The sequence below is a fragment of the Amphiura filiformis genome, chromosome 18 (genome assembly GCF_039555335.1).
Source record: "Amphiura filiformis chromosome 18, Afil_fr2py, whole genome shotgun sequence".
Taxonomy (NCBI): domain Eukaryota; kingdom Metazoa; phylum Echinodermata; class Ophiuroidea; order Amphilepidida; family Amphiuridae; genus Amphiura; species Amphiura filiformis.
In genome coordinates this window covers 38,073,227-38,085,343 of record NC_092645.1, presented here as the reverse complement: position 1 = coordinate 38,085,343, position 12,117 = coordinate 38,073,227, and the positions used below count along the sequence as shown (strand labels likewise).

At 37.6% G+C, this 12,117-nt stretch overlaps 1 protein-coding gene across 1 annotated transcript in view; it reads left to right on the top strand.

The window, feature by feature from the left end:
* Positions 1 to 12,117, top strand: part of LOC140139132 (uncharacterized) — a 37,809-nt gene that overhangs the window by 5,233 nt on the left and 20,459 nt on the right. Inside the window, exons 4-5 of the mRNA XM_072160913.1 lie at positions 391 to 444; positions 7,748 to 7,852. Coding sequence (XP_072017014.1) covers positions 391 to 444; positions 7,748 to 7,852 — 159 coding nt within the window. The remainder of the gene's footprint in view (positions 1 to 390; positions 445 to 7,747; positions 7,853 to 12,117) is intronic.

Genomic DNA, 12,117 nt, shown 5'->3' with positions numbered 1-12,117 from the left:
GTGGCTCTGTGGGGCGAGCGGTGTTATCTTGGAGGATTGCATTATGTCCCAGATTGTGAAGATATGGGATTGCAGCTTGCTGCACAGAATAATGCTCAATTTGGCAAATTCTGTTTGAGACCCCACTATTACATTCACAAGGCGTGTACTCAGCCATAAAAATGTTATTGTTTCAAATGGGGTGTCATTGTCAAGGGAAGTATTGTAGCTATTCATTGATATGCAACACGATATAAATATGTCACAAATAATTTGAGATACAGATGCTGGAAAAAACTTTCCAAACTTTTGTTGAGGAGTTTATAAAGCGTAGTCACGTGTTATTTTTATATATTGTAATATTTCTGGTTATAAAATAAGATAATGTATCTTTTTTTTTAATTTTTCTAGATTATGCCCTTTGCAAAAATAGGTATGACAACATCGCGTGCTACGAGAGCTTCGGTAAGTGCAGGAAAAAATGAAAGAAAAAAATGTTTTCTCTGAAAAATCAAAAAACGAAACATAACATAAATATTTGATAAAGACTATATTGAAAGGATTAAACGTAACACAAATGCCGAGGAACTAACATTAATGTAAGAACTTCTGTTGATGACAGGACTATTATTGGGTTCGAAGCGCTGTAAATTTGAAATTTAGACACTTTCTTAGTGCTTTTTTTAAAGAATATGGTCCGAAAAAAAATTCCCAATGTTGATGACTATATTATCATAAGCTCTAATTCATGAATTCAGCTAGCCCAACTCTTTATATAAACATCTCAAAAAAAGTAACTAACCCCCCTTAAATAATGACCATTATTCAAAAACGGGTGATTGTATTACAAATCTGTAAAATGCGTTGGAAGCAGAATGTATTTCTGCATATTTTGAAACCTCATTTGTAGCAATTGACTAAATATTGACGTCACAGCGTACATTTAAATCAATGTAACTCAAGATTTGAAAGTGGCAGTAAATGCTATTGATTTTGCGTTCAGTGTAATGGAAGGAAATCTGTGTAATGATATCTGAGTGTTTTTGTATTGTTAAAATTTGTATGTAAGTGCAACTCTTAAATCTTGTCCTCACTACATTAAATTGACCGGTGTTTTACTGTTTTCTGGGCTATCGTATCAAATGAGGTGTCAAAATGCGCAGAAATAAATTCTGCTTCCAACGCATTTTTCAGATTTGTAATACAAATCCCCCTTTTTGAATAATGGCCATTATTTAAGGGGGTTAGTTACTTTTTTGAGATGTTTACAAGTAGGTTTCCTCACAAGTTCAATCATCACAACTAAATCATTTTGTTTTTATTATTCTGTGCGTACATTACGCCTACTTACTCAAATGAAGAAAACTACAGCTAAAAGGGATAAAGTCACATTGAGTGTTTTTCGACATAAATGACAAAGACGGATGTTTAATATAATTATTCAAATACGTGTAGTATCGATGCATGAGATGAAATTTAACCGAACACCCGATTTACGGAAAGATTTGATCAAATACTATCATGATGTTCTTTTGCTTGTGTTTGCACGAATGACATTTCCTTGCATATGTCATATCGTCTGGAGCATTGCATACTGTTCTATTTACGAAATTGATGTACATCAATTAAGAAATAAAGGGTGCAGCATTATCCTTTACACGCAAATAATGTGTCCGAGGCAGTAAAACGTAAATAATGGGTGAGGCGCAGCCAAACCCATTATTTAAACGTTTTACTGCCGAGGACACATTATTTGCGTGTAAGGATAATGCTGCACCCTTTATTTCTAATCTATTACCACAAAATAGTGCGATTTAAGGAGTAAATATAACATTTTTTGCCCAAATATTTCAAGTTGTTTACCTCAATGTGGAGCGCCTACGCGTAGCCAAAGCGTAAGTGATAAAGTTCGTTGTCCTGGGCACTTTATTGCTAATTAATGGTCTGTCAGGTGACACGTTTCAACTAATCACAGTGCGCGATTTTGAATAATGGGTCGTGGGGCTAATAGAATATGATATCGAATGCTTTAAATCTACCAACTTACATACCTTACCTATCTCTAGTTGATGAGATATAAAGTCTTGATTTAGGGTTAATCCTTACTTTTTTCAAGTCGGATGTTTAGCGTCGTCGTCGTGCTATGGGTCATGACTGACCCATATTGACCCTTTTGATGATGCTGTTCCAACTCTGCCTATCCAAGGCAAGACGATAAGCATTCGTAAGAGATAGTCCAGTGGATTATTTGTTTCCATCTGTCCAACGGACTTGCTAAGGGGTGAAAATAGGGTGAACGCTGCATTTTTTTAGTACAAAGGTCCCACTTCGCATGGATTTTCCTTGGGGCAAGAGGAAAAGATTCAACCAAAGAGACACTCTGTATCTATGCATAAAAAAACCCTAATTAGCATAAATTATGCTAATTAGTACCCAAAACATGGTGTTTTCTACCTTTTGGACCATTTCGCCTACAATCATGTGTAAACATTTGAAATTGGCTTAATTTGGGCTAAGAAATTCATTTTGGGATTATTTGGGGAATCTGTGGCCATTTTGACCCTCAAATCCAAGATGGCCGCTGACCGCCATCTTTAAAATTGGTGTTTTTACAACTTGTGAACCGTTTGAGCTACAGACTTAAGTGACATATCAATTTAAACTAATTTTGGCTGGGAAACTCATTTCTGGCACTGTTTATGTGATAGGAGGTAATTTGAAAAGGGTACAAGGGTTTCTAAATGTGAATTCCATGGTACCTGTCATTGGCTATATTGTAGAAGGATGAACATCAAAATTGTGTTTGAATTACTATTTTCACTCCACTCTATTGATAGCAGCAAGCGTTATTTGATTTAAAATGACCAGTGTGGATACACATGACTAGACTTTGAAGATGATACGAATTACGAATCCAGTATTATCTGTAACATTATGAAGGCAAACTAATAAAATAGAAGCTTGTTACACAGAACTGCTGAAAAATATCTCGGATATCTGCGAGTATGATGATTAATTGCCCAGCTTAAGTAGTAGATGATATTCCTGGTTGTGTTGTGACGGTGGTGCGAGCAGTGTAGTAATAGATAAAGTATGACATAAAAAAAACTTGCAGAAGCCCTGTCAACCAACAGAAGGTGAATCGGGCAAGCTACGAGAAATGCCAAGAGAACTACATACCAAAACAGCCCAGTGAAAACAAGGTGAACTAGACCTAGTTGTGGTCTAAGACCACAAACACAGCCGTATTGTAACCCCTTAATGACCTTTGACCCCAAAATATATGAAAACCCCATAGACATTGGGTAATGTCAATGCATGTGTGGACGTGGCATCACTTTGCAATGTTATTTGTGGCAGAAGGGGCGTTTTGAAGGTTTTTCGTTTTATACCGGAAGTGACCCCTTAATGACCTTTGACCTCAAACAAAAAAAAATACCACATATACATTGGGTAAACATAATTCATGTGTGCACATACCGTCACTCTCCTATGTTTTTCTTAGCTAACAAAATTTTTGAAGGAATTTGGTTTTATACCGGAAGTGACCCCTTAATGACCTTTGACCTCAAACAAAAAAAATACCACATATACATTGGATAGACACAATTCATGTGTGAACATACCGTCATTCTCCTATGTTTTTCTTAACTAATAAAATTTTTTGAAGGAATTTGGTTTTATACCGGAAGTGACCCCTTAATGACCTTTGACCTCAAATCTGAGTATGATTTATAGACACTGGGTAATAACAATGCATGTGTGCAAGTGGCGTTACTGTCCTGCGAAATTTGTGGGAGAAGTAGCATTTTTAGTTGAAATCACGTTTTTGACCCCTGTGACCCCTACGTGACCTTTGACCCCACAAATTTCATGTGACATGTAGGGGCGTGGTCAGTGATGATGGTGACAAAGTTAGGTCAAAATCGATGCATGCATGTAAATGCTAGAGCAAATGTAATGGTCGGCAAAAGAAGAAGAAAGAAGAACTAGACTTAGCTGTGGTCTAAGACCACAAACACAGCCGTGTTGTAATCCCTTAATGACCTTTGACCCCAAAATCTACGAAAACCCCACATGCATTGCCTTATGTCAATGCATGTGTGCACATAGTAACATTCTGCCATGTTATTTGTGACAGAAGTGGACATTTTGAATGTTTTTCGTCTTGGACCGCAAGTGACTCCTTAATGACCTTTGACCAAAAATAAAAAAATACCACATATACATTAGGTAAACACAATTCATGTGTGCACATACCGTCACTCTCCTATGTTTTTCTTAGATAATAAAAAATTGTGAAGGAATTTGGTTTTATACCGGAAGTAACCCCTTAATGACCTTTGACCTCAAATCTGTGTATGAATTATAGACACTTGGTAATAACAATGCATGTGTGCAAGTTGCATCACTGTCCTGTGTAATTTGTGGGAGAAGTAGCATTTTGAGTTGAAATTTCTGACCCATATGACCCCTACGTGACCTTTGACCCCACGAATTTTATGTGACATGTAGGGGCATGGTCAGTAATGATAGTGACCAAGTTAGGTCAAAATCGATGCATGCATGTTAATGCTAGAGCAAATGTAATGGTCGGCAGAAGAAAGAAAGAAAGAAGAAGATCCTGTAAGAAAAAAGACACAGCCGTGACGTTAGCTGTGTAAAGAAGATCCTGTAAGAAAATGAGCTCCCTTTATTATATAATGCCCTAATCCGACCAACAGAAAGGACATCAAAGGTCGACAGCAGGGTATTCACCTCCATCAGTTCATTATCGGATCCCTCCTGATGAAGATGTGTGTTGTACACATCGAAATATTGAGGTAAATATCTCAATATATTTGTGTTGAATGACAGTTTAAATCTACTTTGCCTGTCTATCTACCAATCCAATGAGCATACAGAGTGATATCAGGCGAATGAGCTCCGGTTTGGTTTTGTGAATCCCAAGGGACGGCAACTGCAAATAAAGTCTCTTCTGAAACAAAGTGCTTCTTTTGTTGGGAGTCTGGAGACACGCAGTCAAGATTCTGTGAAGGGATATGTTTTCAGACTCTTTCTTTAATTCCTCAGAAGCAGACTTTTTTGTTCCAACATTAAAATATTTCCTACATATGCTGATAGATGGAACTTGCATCGATTTCGCTATACGTCCTGCTTCTTCACAGAAGATTGTGTTATCGCTGGCACAAACCAATATGTCACCTCTGTATGCAAACAATCAGCGAATCCCAGAGTGTGCCACGTCATCTGCGTCACCGAAAGGCTCCATTATCTCTTATAATGGCTATGAAGGTGCTATTATGAAATCGAGTAAGGTGAATCTTATTGACATGCTGGCAGAACGAAGACTTAAACTAGAAATCTGCTTCGGGATGCAAAAGGCTTGACCCCACTCTTTCAAGGGTTGAAGAGCGGCAGCAATTGGCAAGTCAGGAACAAGGCCAGTAGCAGTAGTTTGTCTCAACTCAACATATTGGGTATATTAGGTTTTCTTTATCAGAATGAACAGCTGTGCCTGATACTTGGTGCACATATCTAGTCCTGCAGATGTGAGATGCACTAATGTAGGACTGTGCTACCCTATTGTGTATTCATAGCTGTGGTCCACCCACTCTTTCAAGGGTTGAAGAGCGGCAGCAAGTGGCAAGTCAGGAACAAGGCCAGTAGCAGTAGTTTGTCTCAACTCAACATATTGGGTATATTAGGTTTTCTTTATCAGAATGAACAGCTGTGCCCGATACTTGGTGCACATATCTAGTCCTGCAGATGTGAGATGCACTAATGTAGGACTGTGCTCCCCTATTGTGTATTCATAGATGTGGCCCACCCACTGCACTCCAACCTGTCACCTAAAACTGACCACAACATCGTTTAAGTGTGCGTGGCCCCAATCAAGACAAGGTACTTAACTTCAGTAATGTCTGTATCTGAAAACTTCCACTGCAAACGCTTTGCAAGTGTGTACAGTAGGTGATCAGCTACCACGACGGGGTTCTGTCCTGGATTAAAGGTACTCAATGGCGCGTTTGATCGTCATCAATTAGCATACAGTGAAGCATATTGTAGTAAGTGGGAGCATGTAGGGCTTTGAAATGAATGAGGGAGGATCTGGATGAATACTGTGCGTGGTAGGCAGCCCAAAAATCCAGTCGTCACTGGTCAGCAGCGTTTCCAAGTGACCATCTACATAATTCAACCACTGGTAGTCATCTTGGAGGGCCTGCTGCAGTGATCTGGATGCAGGTATTGGATGACTGTTAATGTCATGCAGTGATGGAACATGAACAATATCATCCTTAGGCAAAGATACATCCATTGGGAGTGGGGTTTTTTGGCACATGCTGATGCCAATCCTATACAAAACAGACTGCGATGACGCAGTTGTTGATGAATGATTATAATCAATGCTGTCACTCAAATTAACCATATCCTGTGGAAGAAGATACAAGACGCTTATCATAGAGTGTTGTTAATTTAGCCGTGGTCAAAGCAGTGCCAGATGCTTGATGGTCTTCAATATATACATCCTTGAAAACGTGGGCTTTTATCATTTTGGCAGTGTGGCTTTCACGAACTATATATATAAAGACTGCTAAAGGCATGCAATGCGGGATTCATAAATCATGCCACAGCTCATTCACCTTATTTTCACCGGGCTGTTTCAATGTGTACTTCTCTCAGCCTTTATCAGCCTTGCCTGATCCACCTTCTGTTGGTTGACAGCGCTTCTGCAATAGCTCTACTACTGCACTGCTCCCACCTCCGCCACAACGAGAGATACCATCTACTACTACAAAGCTTGGCAAATCGCCACACTCACTGAGATCTGAGATATTTTTCAAGCATCTATTTTTTTACGTTGGCCACATAATTATACCGATGCGGGATCTGTAATTGGTTCATCTCTGACCAACTGACAAATAAAACACAATGTTATCTCAAGGACAATAGTGTTCAAGGTTGCCCCACAGGCTTACAAAGAAACAATTGCAATCAAGCTTAAACTTTAAATTACCACCCGATAGAGGGCAGGGTCTGAAGAATGAGGGAAATTATGGGGTAAATATTAAGGGGTACTACACCCCTGCCAATTTTGTGCCTATTTTTGTAGTTTTCTCAAAAATTATAGCGCATTGGTGACAAGTTAGATATGTATATTATAGGGGCAATGACTACAACTACTGCACCGGAAAATAAGGGAAAACCAATCTTTCATCAATAAATCAATAACTAATTGTCTTGAGTTGCTGAATTTTCAGTACAGAAGTTGTAGTCCTTGCCCCTATAATATTCATATCTTACTTGTCACCAATGCGCTATAATTTTTGAGAAAAATGTAAAAATAAAAAAAAAATTGGCTAGGGGTGTAGTATTCTTAAACGGAATAAACTGCATATTCATATTATTTAGATTTATTCCGTTAAAAATCTTATTTTAAGTTATCAAATTACTACTTTTTATATTCTATGGTGTCAAATATTTATTCACAACGTTGTTAATACGCATCAAATGCGATTAATAACAACAGAGGGCGCTATCACTTTTTCTCTTAAACTGCCGCATATGATCAGTTTAAGATCATTTGTAAACTGACTATATACGGCACTTTAGTTGGGAGACCAGGTTGGCGAATGATGTCGAAATGGTTTTGTATTTGCTGGGCTGTATGGGTCCGAGTGTTGCGATGGTGGGATATTTAGATGTCTAAATTATAGTAAGTATTGCCTTCATTGATTTTTTGTTATATTTCCCTCTGATTTTCAAGGAGAAAATTTCATATGCGATGATAATGCGACTTCAATTCCAAGTTACTGGAGGTGCAACGGTGAAGTAGATTGTGAAGATAAAACAGATGAAATCAACTGTGCAGGTAAATAAATTAAGAAAATGATGGTGACAAAATGAGCATTGAAGCAGTAGGCCTATATGGGTCAAAACACGGATTTTTTCTCATCAATTTCCGTAATGTAAGTCTGTTGATCGCAGTGATGTTGTTATTTCTATGTTTATATGGGTTCAAATTTCATGACATGTTGTCGGTATCTTTTCGTTGTTTCACGATCGTGTTCATATTGTGGTCATGTCATGTAAGCTTACCATACTTCTGTAAATTATCATTGATGTATTTCTCAGTTAAAGGCCGACATGCCATTGACCGGTGTTTTGTTCTGCTTTGCTCGTTCCGCCCACCGACTTAATTGTCATGTGGATCTTTATTTTATGTTATTTATTTTATTCTATCCTATCCTCATTTCGATTTGGATTTGGAAGATACCTTCTCTTAAATAACAGTATTGCGAACCACCAGCATCCATAGTTCGATGTAGAGAGTCTTTCCTATTCAGAGGAAATATTGCAATTACACACCTTATTGCCTTTTAACAATAACCAATGACCCTAGCACATATCAGAGAAGATGTAAGAAAAGGAGGGAGAACAGAATTATGTCCTTGAGATAATCCCGTATTCTCAAGTGGTGGGCTAACCAACAATTAACAATGAGAGGACATTCCTGAACCTCGTTCAGTTGGGGATGATTTGAAGTGACCGCCAACTATGACCATTTGATATTTAATACCAGCAATGTGAAAAAAAAAAAAATAATAATGTAGTGCCGAAATAATGTACCCTTTTACGGAAGGAGCAAAGTTTAACAAGTTATAACTCCGCTTCTGCAGTACGAATGTCAGCGGCGAATGTCAGGTTATTATTTCCCAGTCTTTAAAAAAAAATTGCAGGCAGAGGTGGGAATCGATCTCGGTACCTCCCGGTTAAACAGCACTGTACAAGACCACTAAGCCAACTATATATCTGTTGTGAGATGTGTGACATTAATCTTTGATATTGCTTAATGGAACAAATCGCGGAATTGAATCAGTAATAAAAGAAGTAGATTCTTATATAGCGGTCAAATTGGATAAAAGGGGAAATATATGTCCCTGCTCTAAAGAAAATATAGGTTAGAAAATTATCAAATAAATTTAAATTAAAATTGAGATTTTATAGTTCTTTCTTTCACGAGGCGGCATTATCACAGACAAACACTGTATAAGCTAAAAGCTCGACCCTCATCACTAGATGCTGTCATAGCTCAATGGTAGAGCATCAGACCGCTGATATCAATATCGTTGGTTCTGAGTCCTCCTGCCAGCAATGGTTATATTTATGATTTATTTTAATGCTACACTAAAATGTGTTCATTTTTTTTTGTTTCATATTTATTTATTTATTTATTTATTTATTTATTTATTTATTTATTTATTTATTTATTTATTTATTTATTTTGGTTTATTTATGTAAATAATGTGATATATTTGAAAGAGGTATTTGAGCAATTTGAAATTTTGATTTTATAATCCTATGGGGTCATTTTGAACTCCCACCCCCTCCCAAATTGCCAAACGCACAACACCTATGAGTTTGCATCATACATTATGATCAGTACGTCCATGTCATCATCATAAAAAAACCATTCTATGTAGGCCTATACCTGACTCCGGCAACTAGACTACTATAAAAAAAATAGTATCACATCTTTCCTGCTCAATCAAAATACTACTTGCAAATAGATCATAGCTTACTAATCTAATGCTGTAATATAGACCTGTAATATCACCTGTAATATAGGTGATCATTGTTTACATGGTTTGTTATGGTTGGGATTAGTGTCCGATCTCTGTAATGTAATGTAAGTGAAGCATATTGATATGCAGGAAGAATCGATCAGGGCGCTAGCTTTATTGTCCTATGAGATGTAGGGCCTAGTGCGAACTGCCCAAGCTGATTGTTCATTTAGTATCATAATATATTAGGAGGTCGCCGTATCATTAATAGATAAGAAGAAAGGGATTTAGAGATTTGTAATTGAGTCATGCATGATTTAACAGAAGGTTCTTTCCAAAAACCCAATCGTAATGTTATTTTATTTTATTTTATTTTATTTTATTTTATTTTATTTTATTTTATTTTATTTTATTTTATTTTATTTTATTTTTATTTTTTAATTTATTTATTTATTTATTTATTTTTTGTTTTGTTTTGTTTTGTTTTGTTTTGTTTTGTTTTGTTTTGTTTTGTTTTGTTTTGTTTTGTTTTGTTTTGTTTTTTTTGTTTGTTTTGTTTTGTTTTTTTTTTTTTTTTATGTATTATTTTTTCTGGTGTCATTTGTTTTGTAGTTCCTGATGAAGACAATAATGTCGAAAGCTCGAAGAATGTAAATAAATGTACACTTAACTGTTCTTGCTACGTCTATGTTCCTTTACCGCATTCATTTTTAGGTGTGTGTGTGGTGGTGGGGGGGGGGGGGTTTGAGGGTTGTCTACGACCAGAGCCCACAACACCGTGCTATATTGTAACTTAGGGGAGTAGCCAGCTTTCATAGTTAGTGGGGGCAAAATACAATTTTCGGGGAAAACAATTTCGTATTATTATGCATATACCGGGTTTTTTTTAAAGAGAAAATGTACAAGTCTTTGAGTAAAAAGACTTTATTGGGACAATGCGCGCGAAGCCACACATATATACCTATTTACCAAATTTACACTATTTTGCCCATGATCTGGGTAAAATGGTAACTAACGGAGACAATGTGCGCAAAATTTTTTGTATTTTTTTACTATTTTAGCCCATGGTCTGGATGAATTTTGGTGGAAAAACGGGCTTCTTGTCCCTTTTCTTTTTCCATTGCCTTCCTGATTCTCTCTTTCATATTTTGTCAGAGGGCACTTTTCTCTTTAATTTCTGTCAGGGGCACTCTGCCCCCCTCCCCCGCCACCCCATTGGCTAAGCTACTAATATAACTATTTTGCTCATCACAACTACATGCAGTGTACAATGACCCCATCCGCACGTCCGAGACTGGCCATTTGTCTTCGCACGTGCTGTTTTGCTAACCATCCCGTCTAACGGACGCCCTGATGTCGCCACTGTAACAGTAGTTGCATACCGAATACCCATTAAAGACACTAAAAACATTTTGGTTCCGGTGAGCTTGACGATTGTGCAATCGTGTGCAACTTTGAAATGTTGCCCGCTGATAACTACATATTTTAGACAGTGCCCGAGCACCGATACATCAAAAGCAAAGCTAGGAATTTTCTAGCATAGATTAATAATAAACTCCTCAACAAACGTTTGGAAAGTTTTTTCAAGCATCTATATCTCAGATTATTTTTTCGACATGTTCATATCGTGTTGCATATCAATGGATAGCTAATTTATTCCCTTTCCAATGACACCACATTCAGAAACAATCACTTTTTTCAGGCCTGAGTACAAATCTTGTGAATGTAGTGGGGTCTCAAACCGAATGTGCCAAATTGACTATTATTCTGGGCAGCAAACTGCAATCCCATATCTCCACAATCTGGGACCTAATGCAATCCTCCAAATGACAACGCTCGCTCTTACAAGTCAACCTACAGAATATGGGAGTAAAGAGAATGGAATGGCCTGCCATCAGCCCAGACCCCAACTCGATTGAACACTTGTGAGACCAGCTTGGTCAAAGCTGTGCGTTCCAGCATGTCCAGAGTAGCCAATGCACTTACATTGAATGACCTGCGACGAATCGTGGTTGAAGATTGGAAGCCATTCCACAGCAACGTGTGACCACAGATATTGGAACACCTGGTGTGACCAGGTTGGTGAAACAGGCCGATAACGTTTATTTATTCATCTATGGTGGATTTAATAAACTACTGCCATGGCACACCACTCTTCGCCATACATACATTCTCCCAGCCACATTTCCCTAACATAATAAATATGAAATTAAAAAAAAAGGAAATTTAGTTCGGCAGAGGCGCCAAGCTGCGCCGCTTTTATGTAGGTCTATACAGAATCGCCAAATCACCAGCGCCTTAGACCGCTCGGCCACAAGGACTTGATGATGTCATCGTGAAAATTTAAACATATAATTGCAACTTCATTACTTCAACATACCACGTGGCAAGCAAAGACAGAAAACGTACCATATTTTGGAATTTTATTTGTTTAAAAACATTAATGTGTATTAATAGCGCTCAATTGTTGATAACTGCGTGTTTTACATGCAGAAATCCGACAATGGGTACCGACACATGCACAATACATTATCGATTTGAACTCGCTGGGCCGCTCGGCTACACGTACGTG